We start from the raw sequence: 22074 nt of genomic DNA on the forward strand, positions 1-22074 counted from the left end.
TTATACATGGTGAATGTTGGCTGAGTAAACTGCCAAGGAAGTTTTCCTCCCTCAATCCTAGGGGTGAAAGGTGGCTTGGAAATTTGATTTAGAGCCTTACCTATAGTATTGTTGCCCAGGCCTTTGCAAGACAGACTCTTCCCTCTCTGCCTATCATGGCACTCCTCATCATAGGAAAAAGACTAACTGGGGGGAGTCCTTGACCTAGACCAGTAGCTATTATCACTATCATCACCAGAAGAATGGTCAGAACTCGAAGGAGTTCCACTACGTCAATCTCCTTCGTAAACAGTCTATCTGCAGCTACAGGCTTTTAGTGTTTTCCTTATAAGAGATGTGACTTCCACCTCGAAATGGGCTCCTACCGGTGTGTGTAGTGTGCACACTAACCTCTCGGTCCCTTCTTCGTTCAAGATTGAGAAAATGATCTCGACATTGGGAACCAACAGACTCTTCTCGGTTAGGCCCTGAACCTACCATAATTGAACGTTGATCTTACTAAAGTTCAAGCTTCCCCACATACGACGCTAATTATAAGGGCGAGTTTTGTATCCTAAGCCCAAGAAGTGACTGCATTAGGACCCAAATAGCCCAACACAATGAATTTATAGAGAGTGGACTTAAAAACTAGGCTTAAATGGATTGAGCAATGCGCACAGTGGATTAAAGATAATAAGAAAGCAAAGAAAATTAAGTTGCGTGCAAAGAAAATCCCTCCTTGGCAAAGTCCAAAGAGAGTAGTTCTTGAATATATTTCTTCGAACTTGGTTACAATTTCAGTTCTTAGTTGCTACAGTGTCTTCTTCCACCATTTTTTGTCGATCCCCTTTCCCTGGAGGATCTCTTACATTATATAGCCTCTATCAACTGATCTTGACCTTCCACTTGTTGATCATGCAGGATGCTACTCAAGTGCTTGTTCCATCAGACACCCTTCCTAGATCTTTTGTAAGTTATGGCAACCAAGACAACATTGTTCAGGGGTCTTCTCCACATAAATTTGACCATGGGGTTTGGTAGGGTACATTAAATGTGGTGGCAACTACCATCCCACCAGTTATGTCAGGGCTATCCCCCTCTCTAAAGTTCTTCCTCTAGTGATGTGCCATCAACGGGGCCATGGCTCGCCTCCCTGGCCTTGCCGTATGAGGACATGGCCTTCTCAGAACTGCACTGGCCTTCTTGGCATCAGGTATGACACGTGGCACTATTACCATATTAAATTTCCGTATCCCACACTATTGATAGTCATTTTTATATTTTGTTAACTTTTTTAAAAAAATTGTAAGGATATTATTAGGTATAAAATGTAAATTATCCATATTATTTATTTATTTATCTATTATTGTGAAGCACTTTTTTTTTTTTACAATTCATTTACTCTAAACTCTTTGGTTTTTGTACTTAATAACTCACTTGGATGAATATTTATGATGTGGTCCTACATCTGATTCTAGAATTAAGAAATAAAACTATTTTAGAATAAATAATATAGGACACATGACGTAAAATTAGAACTCTAATTTGGAATTCTAATTTGAGTTTTTCTCAGTTTCACCTATTATTATTATTATTATTATTATTATTATGAGATTCATTTTAAAATAACACTGGAGGTAACCCAAACCCCTTTTAAGAAAATATGTTGTACAAATATTTAATAAATAATTTATATATGTGTGTGTCTATATATATATATATATATATATATATATATATATATATATATATATATTTTTTTTTTTTACCTCCAGTACATTTTTAACTGGATGTCATTTTGTTTTATATATACAATGGCAAGTGGTTGTAGGTTTTAATTCCCACTTTTTATTTAGTTAGTGGATAATGTGACAACCTCTTATTAAAATAAATGAGATTCATTTTTAAAAATTATTCGAGGTAAGTGAAACCCTTTTTTTAAAAGCCCAGGGACACATGACTCTAAAAAAATACATGTATAGAGAGACACAACTTTTGTCATAACTATTTTTATAAATTGCTTATATATATAATTTGATAATTATGGAAATTATTAATATACATTATTATGAGTTTGTTTGTAAATTGAATTAAATATTTAACTATTTTAATAAAATATGTAATAAATAGTTTAAATATAAAAAAGTCTAAATATATATTAGTTATTCTAAATCAAAGCTCTTGATTTCATAAAAAAAAATCAATGCTCTTGAGACATTTGTTAACATTTCTCATTTATATTATTGATTAATTTGATTATATATGTGTGTGTGTGTGTATACGAGCGTTCATGCACGCTCTCTTTTAATATTTTATTGGACATTTTGGAAACTTTCAAAAAGGGAATGCTTTATTTCTTTTCTTTTCTTTTTTGACAAGAAAAATTGATATTTCATTAAAGTCTAAACATATAAAAATCAGTTACATAACTCTTTTTCTTTTTCTCAATCTATCACTCAAGAATTCAGATTCATCTTCAATCCATACAAGATCATGACTTAAGTTCTTTGCAATAATATATATTATGCTAGTCTCTTCACACGTGCTAGTTATATATTATGCGTCATTATTAAAATATAAATTGTGGGGTGTTTTAGTTCTAAATAAAAAAGTTAAACTTTTTTATTGAATTTATTCGATGTTATTTTCCCCAAAAAAAACAATTTGAAATTTAAAAGGTGAAAAAAATAAGGATATATACAATATATTTTTTTTATAACTTATTAATGAGCCATACTATGATTGATGCAACATAGTTTTTACATAGGACCTTCAATACAACACCTTTATTGTACGACATTTAAAATATTCCATGATATTTTTTTTCTTCTTCTCTTTTTTGGTGAATTGATTAAACTATTTTTGGGATTCTCCAAGTATTTGAGATGGTATGGACATTAGAGATGGGTGAGGCACACTCAACATCAATGTGATGGGATTGAGATCCTATGTAATAGTCTTAGGCACAATACCTATGTTATGGGTACAATACCCATGGATGATGAGGAGCAAAAGTTAAAAAGTTCATTTTTCTTCAAAGTAATTAGATCGAGCAAAAAAGTAAGATTTTACTATACGTGGGAAATTGACAAGTTAAGTAAGTAACTTGTGAACAAGTTCAAAGATAGGTAAGACACACTCAACATGGATGCGATGGGATTGTGATCCTATGTAATAGTTTTAGGTGCAATACCTATGTTATGACCTATGTTATGGGTGCAATACCCATGGATGACGAGGAACAAAAGTTAAAAAGTTAATTTTTCTTCCAAGTAATTAAATTGAGCAAAAAAGTTAGATTTCACTATATGTGGGAAAATGACAAGTTAAGTAACTCATGAACAAGTTCAAAGGCACACTCAACATGGATGTGAAGGGATTGAGATCCAATGTAATAGTTTTAGGTGCAATACCTATGTTATGGGTGCAATACCCATGGATGATGAGGAGAGAAAAGTTAAAAAAAGTTAAATTTTCTTCCAAGTAATTAGATTGAGCAAAAAAGTAAGATTTTACTATATGTGGGAAAATGACAAGTTAAATAAGTAACTCGTGAACAAGTTCGAGCTTATTTAATAAGAAAATTGACAGAGCTCGAGTATAAAATGACGTTATACATCCTTACAAATTAAGGAATAAAACTCAGCAAATCATGCCTTAACTATGGAGAAGTCCTCCAAGGTTAAACTTTTCTCCGCTCACCTTATTACCATTTGCCACCGCCACAATTGGCGGTGGTCTCTCTACCTCTCCCAAACTTCTCATATTCACTTTCACACCGTCTCTTACTCTTTAACTAGGTTCACTCGAGTTGATTAAGACCCGTGAATAATTTATTTCTCAAAAAATAAATTTATGACTTTTGAAAGACTTCTCAACTTATATTGAGAAAAAATTACAAAGTTGGCTTCTCAATGGTGGAGGAATAAAGTGATGTCGAATGACAAGTGGTGGATCACTGGCGCGGTGGCACAAGGGCTGTGAAACTTGAAGTTGGAGAAGTTTTGGCTGTGATTTTTAGTTTTTTATTTTTATGGAAATAATTTAGATTTTAGAGGGGTGGTAACTATTCCTCTTTTTTTTTAAAAAAAAAAAATTTATAATTGTTATTGTTTTTATTATTATTATTTATTTTTATAATAATATGACGTGGAATGTTATTATTGGAGAATATAAAAATTGTTTTTTAGGCTGCACTGAGTTTATTATCTTTCCAATAATATTTTAAAAAAAATTTTACTGTGCACCTTTTACTCAATAATTACTTTATAAGTATAAGTGTTTGTGGTGTACATGAGTAAGGACAGAGATTCAAGTTTTTTTTTTTTTGAAGAGGCCAAGATTCAAGATTTTAAGAAGAAAATTTTCACACACATATATTTAAATTAAATAAATTATTATTCTTGAGCGAAATTTCTATATCGTATAAAAATATATAATAATAAGTAGATTATTAAAAAAAAAAAAATACTATTGTAAGTACTAACTGCTGTACGAACCATAGCTAAGGAACACAACTAGGGGCCTTCCCAAATCCGAATATCAGATCCTTGAGTCTGACTATAACACCGAAGGGTCAAGTGGTCAACCACAATGGCGAACACACTTCTTCCTCCTCATTCTCATCCTCATCCTCAAACCCAAAACCCAAACCCTAGATTCAAGCGTCGCCACATTCACAACAATGGCGTGGAGGCCAGCAGTGATGGGTCTGATCCTAATCTTCGCTCTGGTCATTTTCGAAGAATGGGTCTCCATCCCTTCCTGCAAACTCGTACCAACCAGTTCCACTGACCTCGAACTCGACCTTGACCACCCTGACGACCTCAAGGTTATGTTGGTCGCCAATTTGCTCTTGTTGGGCTCCGAATCTTCTTTCTTCAACTCCAACTTCAGAGACTATTACTTGTCCAAATTCTTTCGGGTATTTTCTTTGTTTTGCATAATATGTACTTCAAAAAAATGTATTTTGTTGTACTTAGTGACATAAATAAACTACTACACTATGTAAGATAGAATTTTGAACAATCTGACAACAGTTTGAAAACCCAATAACATGTGTATTTATGTTATAATGTTGCACTTGCATCCATATTTATTAGCATTTTGTCACTGTATTGGATTTGGATCCTACTCTTTTAGAATTTTATTGTATTGTAACATATTCATGGTTCCTAGTGGACAAAGAAACTGCCACAATCTCCACTTCCACTACCTTTATTTATTTGAATTTTCTTTTAGTCTTTTAATTTTGATACATTACTGCAATCAATTCTCATTGTCCATAGCTCCACCAGGTATATTTGAGCTTATTTTGTGTGTGTGTGTGCGCGCCCGTGTTTTGATAACCAGTTTACGATTGTGGTTGTCAAATATTCAACTTTGTTTAACCCAAAACTTCTTTTGAGAAATAAAATTTGAGTAATAACTGGAGCCAGAAAATGGCGAAAGTTAAAAACATATGAACTTGGCCTTAATGGATTAAATTTCCACGGTAGAATTTTACCTGATTAATAAGACTTAACGTTGCTGATTTACGTTTGCAACATCTTATAAGTAGTAGTAATTATTCACATCTGATAAGAGACTGTAATTGATTGTTTTGAAAGTAGATGCAAAAATCTCAATAACAACTCATTGAATATTTGGAGCTTTGACCCTTTTTTTCAATGTGGCTATTGTGGAAAGAGCGAAATAGTTGTATTTTTATGATACAGAATATGTGGCTCAGTTGAAATCATTGTTGATTCGAACTCTATTTGATTGGTCTTGTGCGTGGGATCTACAAGTAGCATTTTCCATTTAGATTTCACACAATCACTTCGCTCTTGTTTATAACTCTTTTGCAATTATTTTAGGTTATGTTGTATTCATCATCGCAATTAGGAAGTAATTTTTCAATTAATAAAATATTGTTACATATATATATAGAGCCCTCCTGTTCTTCGTGATTTTCTTCTCTGGAATTGATTTATTGATTGATGCAGTCTGCTAACATGTCTACCAGAAATCTTTTGAAAGTTTGAAGCCTGATATGCTGCTAGTCTTGGGAGATGTTTCTGCAAAAGGTTCAGAGTTGACGAGAAGTAAATGGGTATCTGTGCTCCATCAGTTTCATGGACTGTTAGGCCCTTTTATTGGCCTTCCTTATCATGTTATTCTCGGTGACAGGGACATTGGAGAATGCAGCAAATTAAATGTAAAATTGGTTAATTGGATGGCTAGCAATTTCCCAGGATTAAACTCAGCCGGTTGTGGTGCCTTTGAAATTAGTAACATCAGCTTTGTCTCGCTTAATGCTGTAGCTTTACTTTGTGGCAATAATAATCTACGGTTTGGTGTTGAAAAAGTGGTAGAGAGAGAAAGCGTGGATCTACAAATAGTAACTGAAGGTGCAGCCGAAGTAATGAATAAGGCTAGCAAATTGAGGGAGACAGACCATAACTTTGGTTGGAAAGAAAATTCTATTTCATCTGGATCTGGTCCTGTTCTCCTACTTCACTTTCCTTTATACCAAACAGTAGATAGTAACTGTAGTGGGTTTAATGCTTTTAAGAGGACTTTGAAACATTCGCGAGAGAGTTCAAATATGCTGGGTAGCAGGTGGGTGTATTTCTTTCAATCACATGGCATTTTCATTCTTCATGGGAGTTTGATAGAAATAATTTATCATTGCTTCTTGTAGTAACCTTGTTTTCGCAAAGAAGTTCTCTGCAAATTTTGTTTTGAGTTTGATGATAAGCTTAGAGCATTGCATTGAACCCACTCTCCTGGCAGCCAATGCCAATTCATTGAATCATAGACCGTTTTCTATTCCTCTATTTTATTGATCATTATTGCCTCTTAAAAATTAAAGTTGTGAGGAATGGTGGGAAATGATGTTTCAATAAAGACATTAACCACTTCCACCCCAATATCCTTAGTTCATTTTGCCAGCTGTAATACTGATCTTAAGACATGCATGTGCCATTCATTTACTGTGTCTTTCAATTGGTTTCAAGCACTTATAAAGCTCTCTTTGCTTTATGCTGAACTTTCCTTCAGGAGGCTTGTCGAGACTGCACCATACAAGTTATCGCAAAGTCTCCCACGAAATGCTACTGAATATATTTTTCAGGCTCTTAAACCAAGGTAACTCCATGTGCTTTTGATTTCAGGTCCATGTCCTTGAATTCTTAAGACATGTATATTACTCACTCCTGTTTCTTTCTTATATTTGCATCTCATCTGTTTGTTAATCTTCTATATGTTTATCCTATATAGGCTTATTGCTAAATTGTATTTATGTGGTAATATGGTTATATACTTTAGATTCTCTTCAACGTGTCCCACATATAGTCACATAGTCCATTATCTGTGGTGTAATGTAGTTTGGAGATTTAGTCTTATAGTTGAAGTGTGAAAAGAATTCTTGTTACTGCCAAAATTTCAATGGTCGTGTCAGTGACCTCTCTTGATTTTTTTTTTCATCTTTTTTCTTTGTCTTTTAAAGAATATACCTGTGGGAAAGAGGTGTTCAGTGAAATATACACTATTCTATAAGCAGCTTATTGGTCATGGGCATAAAGGTTAATTGTAGAATTTTTTCCTTTTGTCATGATAATCCTTTAGATGTATTTTCTTTACAGCAGTTGATATGTTGTGGGCTTTGTGGAAAATAATTCAGTGGAATATAACTTTTCACATTTTTTATGCTATTCTATAAGCAGCTCATTAGTCATGGGCATAAGGGTTCATTGTAGAATTTCTGCCTTTTGTCCTGCTAGTACTTGTAAGTGTCTTTTCTTTTCAGCAGTTGATATGTTGTAGACCTTGAGGTAAATCAAAGAATTGAGATTAGGTACAGAGAGTGCAAACAATTCTATTATGCTTATAGAGGAAGGGTAAAATGTTATGATGTTTGTTTTGTATTGAATTTCTTGATATTCAGACTTTGGTTTTACATTTTCCAAAATTTTCTATGGTGAAGTGACAGATGATTTCCTGACTAGAGCGTGCCAGAAAGACATGATTTAATAACCAGATAGATGACTTCCTTGGTTATTAGAGATTGACCATGGTTTAGAAACCAAATGCTTATTTTATTCTATTGCTCGTATACTTCGCATTGCAATGGTTTGGATATTAAAATAATAGACAGATATTATTTGATTTATAAAAAAAGAAGACATTATTTGACTGCAAATGCATGATTTAAGTTAGTTTTACTATTCTACTTAACCTTTACTCTTAATAAATTTTCTGAAAAAATTCATGTTTTCCCTTTAACCTTGGGGCAAATTGCTCACTGCCCCTGAATGTTAAAGGACTGTCTACCCCTGGAAAGTTTAACTATCAAAACAAGTTAAGGCTTGTAGCTAGATGCCATTCTGGATGCCTTTTTGAAGTTTCTACTGCTTTTGTAGGTGGGCTTTTTTTTTTTTGGTTGGGGATTTGGGGGGTTGGGGGGAGGGGTGGATGGATTGATGTTGGTTAGGTATCATGTTCTGAATTTCAGATGGTAAAAGTCATTTTGCCACAAATCACACTGGTTTAATCTGCAATTTTTGTTGTACTCTTTAATAATTTTGTGCAGTTTTGGCGTGTAAAAATGTTTGTTACAGCATTCTTTTTAAATAATTACTGGAGAATGGTTACAAATTTCTTAGTGTTTGGCTATTTTTTCGTTTACTGTTGTGCATGGAATCTGTAAGTAATTTACTCAATCACACACATATATTTAAATGGCTTTTGACATTTTTATCAAATGTGGCCAACTCTGACTAGTCTAATGAGGATCCATAGCCAACCCCAAAAATGTTGGGACTAAAAGCTTGGTTGTTATTGTTGTTTCTTTCGGGTAACATGGCTTACAGATCTTGAATTTGATCCCACCTGTAATATATAAATCATTGTTGGTGTGATTCTGATTTTGAGTTATTTACTTTCCATATAAATTTGTAATGTAATTATTGTCAGTCATTTGATGCTTTCTGTAGTCAACCTTTAACTGTGTGTAGTGTCTACATATGTAAGATTAGTGCCACATGCAAGTTTGATTCCCACTAGTGTCGATGGTAGGATTGACTTAAGCTCATTTGCATCAAAACTGACTAAGTAGGGAATTCTTGTTCTCTTAGATACAATTTGCCTATTTTGATGCTGGTTTTAGATGGGTTGGTGCCCAATTCTTTTACTCTAAAAGATGCAGCCAGCCTGCCACCATTTATATTAGTTGATGAATTGCTCTATTACTCCTTTTATAACTCAAATACCATGCCTATGTCTTGAGATGTCTCCATTTTCACATATAATTTATTGTTCATCTTTCCTCAATTTGTAGGATTGTTTTCAGTGCACACACCCATGAATTCTGTGATCAACTTCACTCAGATGGGACCCGTGAGGTCTCTGTTCCAGCCATGACTTGGAATGCAAGGGACGACCCTGGATTTGTTGTTGCCACTTTCCATAGGAACAGAAGGGCAGTAAGTGTGAGCTATTGCTCTCTTGCTAGAGAATCTCACGTTATAATAGTCTATGTATCTTTTGTAGTTTTGTTTTTGTCAACAACACCTCTTTTGAGATATCTAAGAATATTATAAATTAATAATTCCTCATGTGTTGAGCCTCAAATGAGTTTTGTCTTTTCAGTTTCTTCCCTCTCCCACTATCTACCTATCTAAAAAATAATCCATTCGTTGTGCATTATTGTTTTCATAATCTCTTTTGGTGTGTGCCAATTATGTAATATTTATTTCAAATTAAATTATTTCTTCATTTATTAAAGATCCTAGGAAAGATAAAGCTTACTGCTCTTTTTTTTGTTTGTATTTTTTGGTAAATGAAACTCTTGGGGTTTTTTTTTGGGTGGAAAATCAAATCAGGGTGTTTCTGCCTATAATATATTTCTTTGATAGTCCTTGCAGTTCTTTTTATAATAGGTAATTGTCTGACTTTGATTATTGGTAATAATATGTTATCTCAAGATGCGATTCAGACCAATCATAGACTTTATAGGTAGTGGTTTTTAAGGGGAATGGTTGGGAGTCTCAAGCTTAATCTGTGATTAGGCTCTAGAAGAGCGATAATGGAACCTGACTCAGAGGTTGTCTTAGGCATGGAAGCGCAGCTGAATTCTCAGATTGATTCAAGAAGGATTGTCTGTTTAATCAGTTCAGTCAGTTAAGAAGAGCTGATAGGAATCCCAGGAATGAACTTTTTCCAGAATGGCTGTACTAGATAAGATGGAACTGAAGGGTTCCAAGAGTTTCTTCATAGGCTTCCCAACAATTTGGCAGCTATCGTTTAGAGCAAGGTGATGACCAGCCAATATTTGTTTCGAAGAATCTGTTCAAACAAGCCAGCCTAAGGAACTTGGAAAGTAACTTGCATGCCAGAGAATTCGTGAGGTAACAATGATTCTATTTCTAACCGCCACTTTCAGGAGGAGATGCAGAGAGGAAAGTGTTGGCTATTGCTATATTACTGGCTACTCTCACGTAGATTGTCTATGTTATCCCGTTTCTGATTTGAGGATTTTAAGATAATGATGACTGAAAAAACGTGTTTACAACAGAATGATGTACATCATTTCGATACAGTTTTCAGATGATTACATAGATGATAGGCTCGAACACAAAATGCTACATAAAACAGACTAATGGAATAGTGGAATTGCCTTTATTGCTCAATTAGTATCTGGTTCAGCTTGAATATTTGAGGTTCAGCTTCAAGCAATGATTGGGGTTCATAAACCATATATTGCTTTTGTCTTTGAACTTGAATCCTCAATTTCAAACTATAGTGGTAAGTGGGTATTCTTCATCACCTACAACCAAGAAATGCAATCCTGGTTCCATCACCATCAAACCAGCTTCGTTGGCTCTACTAAGGTGGTCGCAAGGGCTCAACTCAAATTCAACTTCAGCTCTTTCCCCTGCCTTCAAAAAAATGCTATGGAACCCAAGCAACTGTTTGATTGGACTCCCATTGCTAGGCTTTGCCTTTCTCAAAAATAGAAGTACCGTATGCTTACCCGCCATCTCCCCTTGATTTTTTACACCAACCTTGACTGAGAACTTCTTCTTGTCACATAGATCCTGACCCAGCTCTGAAACTAACTTGTAATCGGCTACAGTTGATGATTGATTTAAGTGGAGCACACTTTTTGTGATAGATGAGACTTCATAAGCATACTTTGAGTAGCTGAGTCCATAACCGAACTCAAAAACTGTTTCACCTTTGTAGAAACGATATGTACGCCCAGGATAGCCTGATGAGGGGTCTGACCTCATCCTCATGTCTGTCATTGGTACTTTGACGAAATTTTGTGGATACCAAGTCACAGGCAATCTTCCACCTGCACAAGTAAATGAAGTACACTATGAAAGCTGCACTTGAAGGAAATGAATAATTCTTCTTCTATAATTAGTGGAATTTCTTTTATAAACTGTGTAAAGGAAAATAGTAAAATTATAACCGACTTTATTACAAAAGGATTAAAAACTGATGTGAAAATAATGTGATAGGTTTACTTTGACAACATAAAATTAAAATTTTTTAATGTTTTAAGGGTTTTTTTTGTTTTTTGTGATTGATAGTACGTCAATTTGTAAATGAGTATATAATAAAGTAAATGTCCACCTGGATTGTGTTCGCCAAAGATAATATTTGCAAGTGCAATTCCTCCAGCTTCACCAGGATAACCAGCCCACAAGATGCTGCCAATGGTTCTGTCATCCTTGGCTGAAGATATATCAATTGGACCTCCAGAAAGGAGAACCAAAACAACTGGTTTCTTAGCTACTCTTGCAACATTGGTTATGAGTTCCTGTTGCTTCCCAGGAAGCTCTAAGTGCACTCGATCATGTGATTCCCTCTCTTGAGTTTGGTCCAGTCCCATAATCAAAACCACATAATCCACCTCCTTTGCTATCTTGACTGCTTCATCAATTGTAGCTGTAGCACATTCCACATTATCACAACCCGGATGGTAGAGCGTGTTCTTAACATAGCTCTGCAATGCTTGAAGTGGGCTAATAGATTTGCATGGAACGCCTGCATAGTTACCTAGAAGTGTTTTTGGTGCATTGGCATTGGGGCCTATTACAGCAAGGGACAAGGTTTTTGATTTTGGCAATGGGAGTAATCTATCAGGGTTCTTTAATAAGACAATGCCATTTTGAGCTGCTTCAAGAGCCAGAGCTTGGTGCTTTTTGGAACACACTTGGTCCGGACCAATGTTGCCATAAGGCAGTTTAGCTGGATTGCCATCAAACAGTCCTAATCTCAATCTAATGGAGAAAATGTTACGAAGGGCTCTGTCTATTTCAGACACAGGTAATTTTTTTTGCTCTACTGCTTGCTTTGTATGTTCTCGCAAGTATGATCCACAATTGAGATCCATGCCTGTAAAAATAAATAAAAACCCATCAAATCTAAGATAGAACTAGAATCCAGAACGACGCAAATCCATTGACAAAGAAAGGCCCAAGAAACAATATCCATAGACAGTAAAAAGACAACAACTTTTAACTTGCAGAGTTCTTTTCTGGTCAGAGCCACAAGAGTCCAAATACCAAAGAGAAGTACTATAAAGACCATTAGAATGCTAGTCCTACTAGGAAAGGGCCCATGAAAGATGAAGTAATGGACCAGCTGTTGATAATTATTGACTTTTGCAACTTTTAGGACAAAAAACTATGCACACCTTGGTGGGCCACACGATTAGAAAAGGTCCACATTCATGGGTTTGATCATTTGTACAGCCAGTCGAGGGTCCAATGGATAGGAAAAGGATAAAACTGAGTAAAGTAGGAATAAAATGACACGAAAATTTATGACAAGAGACAGACGCATGCAAATAGATAAAGAAAATAAGATATATGTGTACTATAGGAAGATTTAATTTCTTTCATTTTTTATAGAATTAATTTGATTGGTTATAGTGGTGTCAATGATTACTTTTTACCAAAAAAAAGGTTAATGATTATCCTTTAAAGTAAGGTTGTTTCAATCATGGCAAACCATATGAGTTATGACCAAAAAAAAAAAAAAAAGTTAAAAATACTGTTATATTCTCTATATTTTTTATAAGAGTTAATATGACTTCTATCATCAATTCAGTAATAAAAATTGATTGTCAATTAAAAATAATATAGACCAAATTAACCGTTAAATTTAACAAAATTGTATTTTTGTGATTAAAAAAAATAAAGAACAACATTTTTGACTATAGCATTAAGTAAGAAAATAAGAAATGGGATCCCACCATACCAGCTTTCAAGACATCAACAACAGCATCTTCTGGTGTTTTAGTATATCCATGACTATCGAACATGATTTTGACCGCATCACAATCTGACACTATGTAGCTGATCATTTTTTCAAAAGCAGCAATTTAGTCAGCAATTATTTGCACGTAAGGGTTTTCAACTCCTCAAATTATCATTTCAAACAACAATTCTTTGCACATAACTTTTTCTTTTTTTGGTAATCCTTTTCACACGTTGTAATTGATTATTAATGCATAGAGTAATAATTACCCATTGAAACCCCATTTTCCTCTAGCAGTTAAGGACAAGAGATTGAAGTCGGCACAGGCTGGGACCCCATTGACTCGGTTATAGGCACACATTATTCCACTAGCTTTCCCCTGCTCTACACAACTCCGGAAAGGAGGTTGGTATGTGTCTGCTAAATCTTGCAATGAGACCTGAAACCCAGGTAAAAAATCAGTAGCTAAAAAGCTAAATGTAACTGCTGTTACAGTGTTGTAGATAAAGATTTTGTACAGAATATCTGTTGAAGTGAGAGTGACTTCACTTAAACACAAAAGAAAATGTTAAATAGATCATTTTAATACAGTGTTTGTCAGTAAAATATGAAAGCATCCGGTTAATGTAATCTATTTTTAAAAAAATTTATTAAAAAAATTGTTAATCAAAATTAGTTTTTTATCAAAATTTTCTTAAACTTAAATATGAATAACGTGATAATAATTATAATTTGATACCGATAATATAATAAATAAATACTTTAAATTATTATTTATTTTATCTTATACTCAAAGTTAATGCATTAATTTATAAAGTTCATATAATTTTTTTATTTGAAAATGAAAATTCAAGTTCATACTATGGTACATAGGAGTAGTGCCCATATTATCACTCAGGTCGGTAGAATAGTCTAGTGAGTATTAAATTCATTAATAAAACTTTTTCACAAGTAACCAAACAGGATGCAGTTTTGTAAAGACTAAAAGACAACACTGTCGGTCTGTCACAGGTTAATTATAATTATATACATGTTTTTTTTTTTTCGAAAGGATATACATGTTTATTGGAAATATCTACTTTGTCCCAAATGTATTACAGCTTTTGTAAAAAAAGAATCCCATTTCTCTAGTGGCTTGCTTTTCTTTTACTAGTTTTCTTTCGAAGCTACTTTTTACTCCCAAACAGACGCAAAACTAAAAGATAAACCGATGAAAAACAATTATCTGTGTCATTAACTTAGAATTAATTAAAAAAACCCTGTTTCTCAAAAAAATAATAATAAATAAACAAAACCCACAAATCATTGAGCACAAAACGCCATGACACAATAAAAGCCCGTCCACCAATCTAATTTGCATTAAATTCATTTTAAAACAAAAAAGGTAACGCACTTGCACCAAGGAGGAATCATTGAAACAAAAACAAAAAAAAGGAAAGAGCAACAAAAAAAACCCATTCTTGAAAAAGTAGAAACACTTACACGAGCATCAAAATGAAACCTGTCCACACCATTCCAATCGTCCAAATCATAAGCTGTGAAATGCTTGCAACAAGCCGAAGCTTGAAGATGCTGATCAGGGTTTCCTTGCTCACCATTTTTAGAGTCTCCTTGAACACCTCTCACATAGGCCACTGCATATTTCCCTGTAACCATTGGATCCTCTCCAGGTGTCTCTTGCCCTCTCCCCCATCTTGGGTCCCTAAATACATTGATGTTTGGAGCCCAAAACGTCAAGCCATTTGCTTGCCCAGCATTGTACACTGCTCTAGCTTCAGTTCCAATAACCTTTCATTCAAAACATTCACAAATAACAATAAATATAACACTTTTCCAAACATTGACAAATACTAAAAACAAGTAAAACACTAACTCACTTGGCCTATACGATACCAGAGACCAGTATCGAAGGAAGCTGCGGTGAGAATGACTTGAGGGAAGCTAGTGGCTGCCTTGATAGTTCCATTGAAATGGATTCCAGGGCCAGCGTTGGCAACGCCATGTAAAGCCTCGGACCACCACTCGAACCCGGGGATACCGAGCCTGGGGATCGGAGGGGCTGTGTTAACGAGCTGAGAGATTTTTTCATCCAATGTGAGGCGAGAGACGAGGTCTTGTGCTCTTTTACTGATGGGTAGTGAGGTTTTGCAGAAAGGGTAAGAGCTGGTTGATGGGTTGGAAGAGTCACAGGAAAATGGAGGCTGAGCTGACTCTGTATGGACAGGGAGTAGAGAAAGGAAGAGAATGGTGGTTGTTAGAGAGATAAGGCTATGGAGTCCCATTTCTGTGGTTTGTTGGGGTAAAGAAATGAATGCAGTGAGTAGGAGAGAGTGAAAGTTATAGGGCGAAAGGTCAGTGAAAGTAATACGCTTTTGTCTGATTGGGTAAGCACTAAAGCATGACATTCTTTCCTTTTCTTTTTTGTTTTTTAACTGAATTACTAATAATAAATTAAGAATTAAGAATTAAGAATTTAAGGATTGGAAATGAATCGAGCGGGTAATAGACAGCTCCATCTTGACTTGTTGCCATAAGTGGAACCTACGTAATTTAAGTCAAATTATGATCCGACCTGATATATAAGTGCTATGATTTTTAATGAGATTTTTTTGAGGTGTAGTCTATAGAACGAAGGCTTAGGCCGTTAGGATTTGGTGTGTTCTTCTAAGAGAGAAAAATTGTAGTGTTGCCTTTTGTATTTTTCTGTGAGCGTAGATAAATTGTCAAATCACGTAAATATTGTTTTGTGTAATTTTTTTTTGACAAATATTTTTTCTTTATTTTACATTTTACAGATCTAGAAATTTTGTGTATATTCCCTACATAATTTAGTAAGAAGTTTTGTTCCTGTTAATTTGTTTATCTTGACCCTTAATTTTAAACTTGTTTAATAAATAAGCCGAACCCAAGTAAAAGAAAATTATTCATTAACAATAGGACTTGATAAAAAAAAATCAAGTTAAGCTTAAGGTTATTTATAGACTTTGTAATAAGCTTCACAAATAAACTCATCTCTTATTTAGTCTTTAATTAATTGAGAGTTGGGTCAATTGCTCAAACTAGATAGGCTCGATAATGTACTTATGTTGTATTTCAAGCTCAACAACTCGACATTGAGAGTGAGTTTGATTTTGATATTGAGCTTAAGCTTGACTAATAAATCAAGTTGAACTCAAACTTTTAAACTATTTTGGCAAAGTTGAGCTTGAATATGATTTTTAGGCTTGGTTTGAACTTGAGCTGAGTTTGAATATTTTACTTTTGTTATTAAGCTAAGCTTGAATATTTGCTAATCAATAAAGTTCATTACGTAATTAAGAAGGTGTGTGTTTAACAATTAGTTTGTTACGTAAAGAAAAAATGCAAATGCAAGTAAATGTAATATTAATGTTTATAAACTCTTAAAACTTTTTTTTTTTTTTAGAGAAAACTCATAAAACATTTATAAAAAGAAAAAGTAAAAGTGGAAGTGCAACAAGTAATAATATAATCTATATGGAAGTATATGTCTGTGACTTTGACTCTATGACTATGTTAAGGGTTTCTTTCTTTTTTTGGGTTATAATGTATTTTAAAACTTATATGGTCGGTGAAGGGAAAGTTTACTTAAAATCTTAGGACACAACTTGCTACCTAAAGGTTGTTGGTGGGTTATTCAGCAAAAAAGAAAATAATAATAAAAAAATTAAAAAGGGTGTCGGTGGGTTAGGAATGAGGAGGATTGTTGATATTAATAGGTCTTTCATATTTGATAACAAAAGATAGCCGGAAAGTCTTGTCAAGTAATGAAACGCCATGGATTAAGACACTGAAGGCGAAAACTACTAATCAATCTCTTGGCATTGGAGATTTTTTACATGATAGAGACCTTGGATCCCATCAATAAAAATTGCAATGGAGCTTGTACTAATGTCTGGAAAGACTGTTGGATCCCATCAATAAAGGTTTCAAACCCAAAACCAAATTCAAACACAAATGTAACTAGGGTGTTCGAGTTATTTACAACTGATTGTGAGATGAAAAAAAATAAAACAGTCTGAAGTCATGGATCGAATTTGGGCTGCTCAAGTCCTTAAAATTCACCTTCCACCTGTTAATGTAGAGGATAATTTTATCTAGACTCCTAGTTTGGATGGTCTCTTCTCAACTAAATCAGCCTTTCCTGCTTACCAAAAGCCTTCGTTTTTTGTCTCCAAGCCTTTTAAAGAAGGTGGATTGATGTTAAACTCTCAGCCCCATGGCCATTAGAATAATTTTGTTTTTTTTTTATATATTTAATTTTGTTGAGTTTAGTTGTGAGAGGTGAGTAGTTTTTAATTCCCACTCAAAAAGTTATTAGTTGAAAGGGGGGATTTTTTTTTGGGGGGGGGGGGTGGGGTTGGGGATTTAAGAGTGAGAGCTTATGTTATTGTTTCAAAGAGGAACCTCCGTTGAAGAATTCACCATGTTTCAATTGGCAACCGTTTAAGTCTTTTGCACCCACAAAGGATCGAATCAATTGACAGGATGTATATATACAATAAAATTGAGCCAATTCAACTGCCCTCAGCCCTAAGGGCTTTAATTGTCTTACATTTAAATATATCGTGTTAGTACATATCATGTCATTATATATTAAATGTGGATATATATATCTTTTAAATGTGGATATATGATATGAAAATGTGAACATTGCATGTAGGGAATATACATTATGATGGTGAAACCATTGATTCTCTATTGCATTGGAGGGACTGAGAGAGTGAGGGTAAATTGGCAGAACTGTTTGCACTAAGGCATAGCAATGAACTCCATAAAAATGTGGTAGGACTTTCGCCTGTTGATAGTTTTTAATTTTTTTTTTCAAGCTCAAATGTTTAATTCATTTCAGGATAAACTGATAAAAATAAAGTCTATCAATAATAAAGCTAAGATTCGTAGTTCAAACTTTCAAACATAGGGGAATCTTCTGGCGAAACGTCAAATAGAAAATTATCTTATTTTAGAGCATTAGTATCGGTGGTGCTAAAAAGTTATATTCATAGTTTTAAAAATCGTACCAGACCGGCCAGTCCGACCGGTTCAACAGGAACCAGCCTTCAATCCAGTCCAATTATGGCCTAAAAACCGACCAGTTCAACTTGAGAACCGAAAACCGGCGCGGTCAGATTGGTTACTGACTGGTTTGTCCATTCCCACCTAAAACTACGTCATTTAAGTGTTTAGCCCTAAAAACTAACCCTAACACTCTCACACTCTCATCTGATCTCAGTTCATCTCACTTCTCAGTCTCACTCTCTGTGTTCTCTCTCTCACGCCTCTCAACTCTCAAGTCTCACCGTTGCACACCTCGGCCTCTCACGCGAGTCACACCTCTCTACGACTCTACCTCGCCCTCTCACACCTCTCTGCCTCGCCATCTCACGTCGCTTACTCTCTCTGCCTCCCTGAATATCATGCATGTCGCCACACCCACGATCATGCCCTCAAGCATAACGGCCCCGACGTCTTCTCGCTTCGCCCACGATCATCTCTTCGCCCGATCAAGGTGTTATTGTATTCCTTTTCTTTTCAATTTTCTTTTCTTTTTTCACTTCAATTTCTCATTTCCATGCTTCAATTCTCGTTTGCAGGAGAAATTTCTAGACCTTAGAGCCAAAGGTTGCAATTTACTTGGTATGGTTGTGATTGTGGACCTCTGAAGTGCTAGGTTTTTTTTATTCTTTTTTCATTCTTGTTCTCACCCTCTGAAGTGTTCTGCTCTCTGCTTCTTGGCTTCATCAGGTAACATTCTTTTCTTTTTATTTTGATTTTGATCATTTTCTTTTCTCGATTCTTTTTTTTTTTTTTTCATTTCTCTCAGCTTCATCTCAGGTTCTCCGTTCCGTGACTTCACTGGTAAGTGGTAACTTCTATCTTTCAATTATTAGTTTACAGAGTATGTTGTGGAATTTGTGGATGTTGTGGATTTGATTTACAGAGCATTATTGTTTGTGAAATATAGTTTACAGAGTATTTTACAGAGTATGTTGTGGATTTTGTGTAAGTTTTGGATTTGATTTACAGAGCATTATTGTTTGTGAAATATTGTTTACAGAGTATTATACTATTATTTGTGTATGTTGTGTTGATAAATTTATTTGTTGATAAAATGGTTGCTGCCAATCTGAAATTGTTGACTTTGAGTGAAATGGAGTCCACCTTTGTACCATCTAATGAACATGCTTTTACAACCGGGTCTAATGCTAAGTCTTCATCTTTGAGAGCGAAATGTGATCCCGCATGGGATCATGTAACTGAAGAGTTGAAAGATGGAAAAAGTAGTTATAGATGTATACATTGTGGAAAAAGTTATAAAGAAGGGGGCATCAATAAGATGAAAAGACAACTAGCTGGAATTAAAGGTGATGTGGCTGCCGGTATAGGTGTACCTTATGATGTTAGGTTTCAAATGGTTGAGAATTTGAAGGAAATTCCTGAATCTAAAGAACAAATAAAAAAGATAAAAAGCATCTAATTATTCGCCATTAGAGGACTCACCAGAATTTGAAGATGTCCAAGAAATTACTCCTAGAGGTAGAGGGTTAGGTAGGGGAAATATAAGTGGTCCTAGCAATTTTCCACCAAGATCCAATCTTGGCAAGAGAAAGGTTGGTGACATTGGTAATTACTTCGCTCCTAGAACAACACTGGGAGCTATACCTTCTATTTAAAGTGTGCTTGCTGGCAAAGAAAAGAAGTGGAGGGTTGATATGGCTGTAGCAAGATGGATGTATGATGCTTGCATTCCAATTAATGCTGTGAATTCTAGTTATTATCAACCTATGTTCAATGTTGTAACTTCTTATAATCCTAGATATAGAGGCCCAAATTATCATGCCCTTCGAGTGCCTTTGTTGAGAGAAGCAAAAAGAGAAGTCCAATTGATTGTTGATTCTCGTCGTTCATATTGGGCTGACACTGGTTGTACAAGAATGGCTAATAGGCGAACTGATATTAGGCATAGAACATTGATTAATTTCCTTGTCTATTGTCCTAAATGAATTATTTTTATACATTTTGTTGATGCTTCTAACTTGGTTAAGGATGCTATTAATTTGAGTAACTTGCTTGATGAAATTTTTAATTGGGTTTGTCCTACAAATATAGTACATTTGGTCACTAACAACGCTGCAAATTATGTAGCCGCTAGAAGAATTTTGTGTGGAAAATATAGGAACATTAGTTAGTCACCTTGTGCAGCAAATTGCCTAAACCTAATTTTTAAGGAGATTAGGAAGATGGGTAATGTAGCTAAACTTGCAAAACATGCATCCAAGATCATAGTGTTCATCTATAATCATGTGACTTTGCAAGCTTTTGAGGACTAGAAAAAATTGTACGAAAATTGTGTGTCCAGGGCCAACTAGGTTTGCTACTACTTTCATAGCCTTAGGGAGTCTAAAGAAACATAAGCATGACTTACAAGCATTGGTGACTAGCAAATTTTATGTTGAATCAAGATATGCAAAAGATAAGAAAGCAAAGGCAATGGTGAAAATCATTCTTGACAATCAATTTTGGAATGATTGTCATGTAATTGTGCATATTATGTCACCATTGATTCGTTTATTACACATTGTTAATTCTGATGAAAAACCAGCTATGGGTTATGTATATGAAGGCATGTATAGAGTAATTAATGGAATCAAAAAAAAATTCAAAGACAAGAAGAGACTATGGGAGTCTTATGTTAATATTATCAAGGATCGTTGGGATAATCAATTCTATAGAGATATTCATGCTGCTGCTTATTGGTTGAATCCTGCATTCCAATATGACTTATCCACTCTTAATATGAGGCTAGAGACACAATTTGTTGTGACAGATATTATTGAATCAAAAGTTTCAGTTAGTTGATTAAAGTTGGTGGAGGAATTAAGGCTATTTCGAGAGCGTGAACAAACTTTTGGAACCCAACTTGTTCAAAAATCAGCCAAGACATCTCAGCCGGGTAAGATATTGTTTACTTTAGCTAATAATAAAATGAAAATATGTTTTAAAAATCATAACTCTTTTTTATATTTTTGGAATAAGTATAGTTGTGTTTATTGATTCATTGTATCTTTGTTTTGTGTTGTATATGGAAATTAAATGAGTGGTAGAAGTTGTTTGGATCTTGTGCTTCAACCTTACAAAAGTTTGCAATTCAGATCCTTAGCCAAACAACTGTCTCTTCGGGGTTTGAGTAGAATTGGAGTGTTTTTGAACAAATACATACCAAATAAATAAATAAATTGGAGCATCAATGATTTAATGATCCTGTGTATGTTCATTATAACTACCAATTGAAAGAAATGTATATATTATATAATCTCTTTGTTTCAATGTTTTTGTGGGGAAATATGAGTGATTCACTGATTTGGTCAAGTGGGTTCTTAGTAATTATGAAATATAAGTGATCTGGTTACTAATTATTCATTATATTCATCTTATGATATAGAGTCAAAAGGAAAAAGTTCAATTTTGATCCTATTGATTATGCAAGTATCGATAAAATTGAATTTTAGGTAGTGGAAGATGAGAAACCTCCATTTCTGAATCATGAGGAGATAGAAAATGCATTATATGAAGAGGGAACCTATCCAATCGAAGAAGGGTCTTCTAGCCATGTACAAAGAGGTTAGCTTATAATAATTCTTTGCTTAGTTGCATATTTTAATTTGACTATTTATGATTTATGAGAAATGATTATTAGAATCATTATTTCATTTTTTGTTCTTTGGTTTTGGAATTTGTATAGATATGGACAATGAAGTGATTGTGGATGATGATGACATTAATTTGGAATCATTTGGTGATGAAGATGATGCTCCTCCC

At 34.4% G+C, this 22074-nt stretch overlaps 2 protein-coding genes across 2 annotated transcripts; one reads left to right on the forward strand and one right to left on the reverse strand.

Moving 5' to 3' along the window:
* Positions 1 to 4516: 4516 nt before the first annotated feature.
* On the forward strand, positions 4517 to 9591 carry LOC142612350 (uncharacterized). Its single transcript, XM_075784452.1, has 4 exons — positions 4517 to 4903; positions 5987 to 6582; positions 7024 to 7110; positions 9302 to 9591. The coding sequence occupies exons 1-4, from the start codon at positions 4664 to 4666 to the stop codon at positions 9561 to 9563; spliced, it is 1185 nt and encodes a 394-aa protein (XP_075640567.1). The 5' UTR covers positions 4517 to 4663; the 3' UTR covers positions 9564 to 9591.
* An 891-nt stretch (positions 9592 to 10482) lies between these two features.
* Positions 10483 to 15631, reverse strand: LOC142613361 (putative beta-D-xylosidase 7). Its single transcript, XM_075785683.1, has 6 exons — positions 15114 to 15631; positions 14719 to 15024; positions 13506 to 13675; positions 13237 to 13334; positions 11605 to 12369; positions 10483 to 11320 (listed from the first exon to the last, which is right to left on the reverse strand). Exons 1-6 carry the CDS (start codon positions 15516 to 15518, stop codon positions 10755 to 10757), a joined length of 2310 nt encoding a protein of 769 aa, XP_075641798.1. The 5' UTR covers positions 15519 to 15631; the 3' UTR covers positions 10483 to 10754.
* Between the last annotated feature and the right edge of the window lie 6443 nt (positions 15632 to 22074).

This window comes from Castanea sativa, chromosome 10, assembly GCF_040712315.1.
Source record: "Castanea sativa cultivar Marrone di Chiusa Pesio chromosome 10, ASM4071231v1".
Lineage (NCBI taxonomy): Eukaryota > Viridiplantae > Streptophyta > Magnoliopsida > Fagales > Fagaceae > Castanea > Castanea sativa.

Bases quoted from the DNA above. Each gene is read 5' to 3' on its own strand.
- LOC142612350 (XM_075784452.1), top strand. From the start codon at position 4,664: ATGGCGTGGAGGCCAGCAGTGATGGGTCTGATCCTAATCTTCGCTCTG. The intron at 4,904-5,986 runs GTATTTTCTTTG...CATGTCTACCAG, and splicing joins ACTTGTCCAAATTCTTTCGG to AAATCTTTTGAAAGTTTGAA. The intron at 7,111-9,301 runs GTAACTCCATGT...CTCAATTTGTAG, and splicing joins TTTCAGGCTCTTAAACCAAG to GATTGTTTTCAGTGCACACA.
- LOC142613361 (XM_075785683.1), bottom strand. From the start codon at position 15,518: ATGGGACTCCATAGCCTTATCTCTCTAACAACCACCATTCTCTTCCTT. The intron at 15,025-15,113 runs GTGAGTTAGTGT...TTTGAATGAAAG, and splicing joins TCTGGTATCGTATAGGCCAA to GTTATTGGAACTGAAGCTAG. The intron at 13,676-14,718 runs GTAAGTGTTTCT...CCTGGGTTTCAG, and splicing joins GGTTTCATTTTGATGCTCGT to GTCTCATTGCAAGATTTAGC.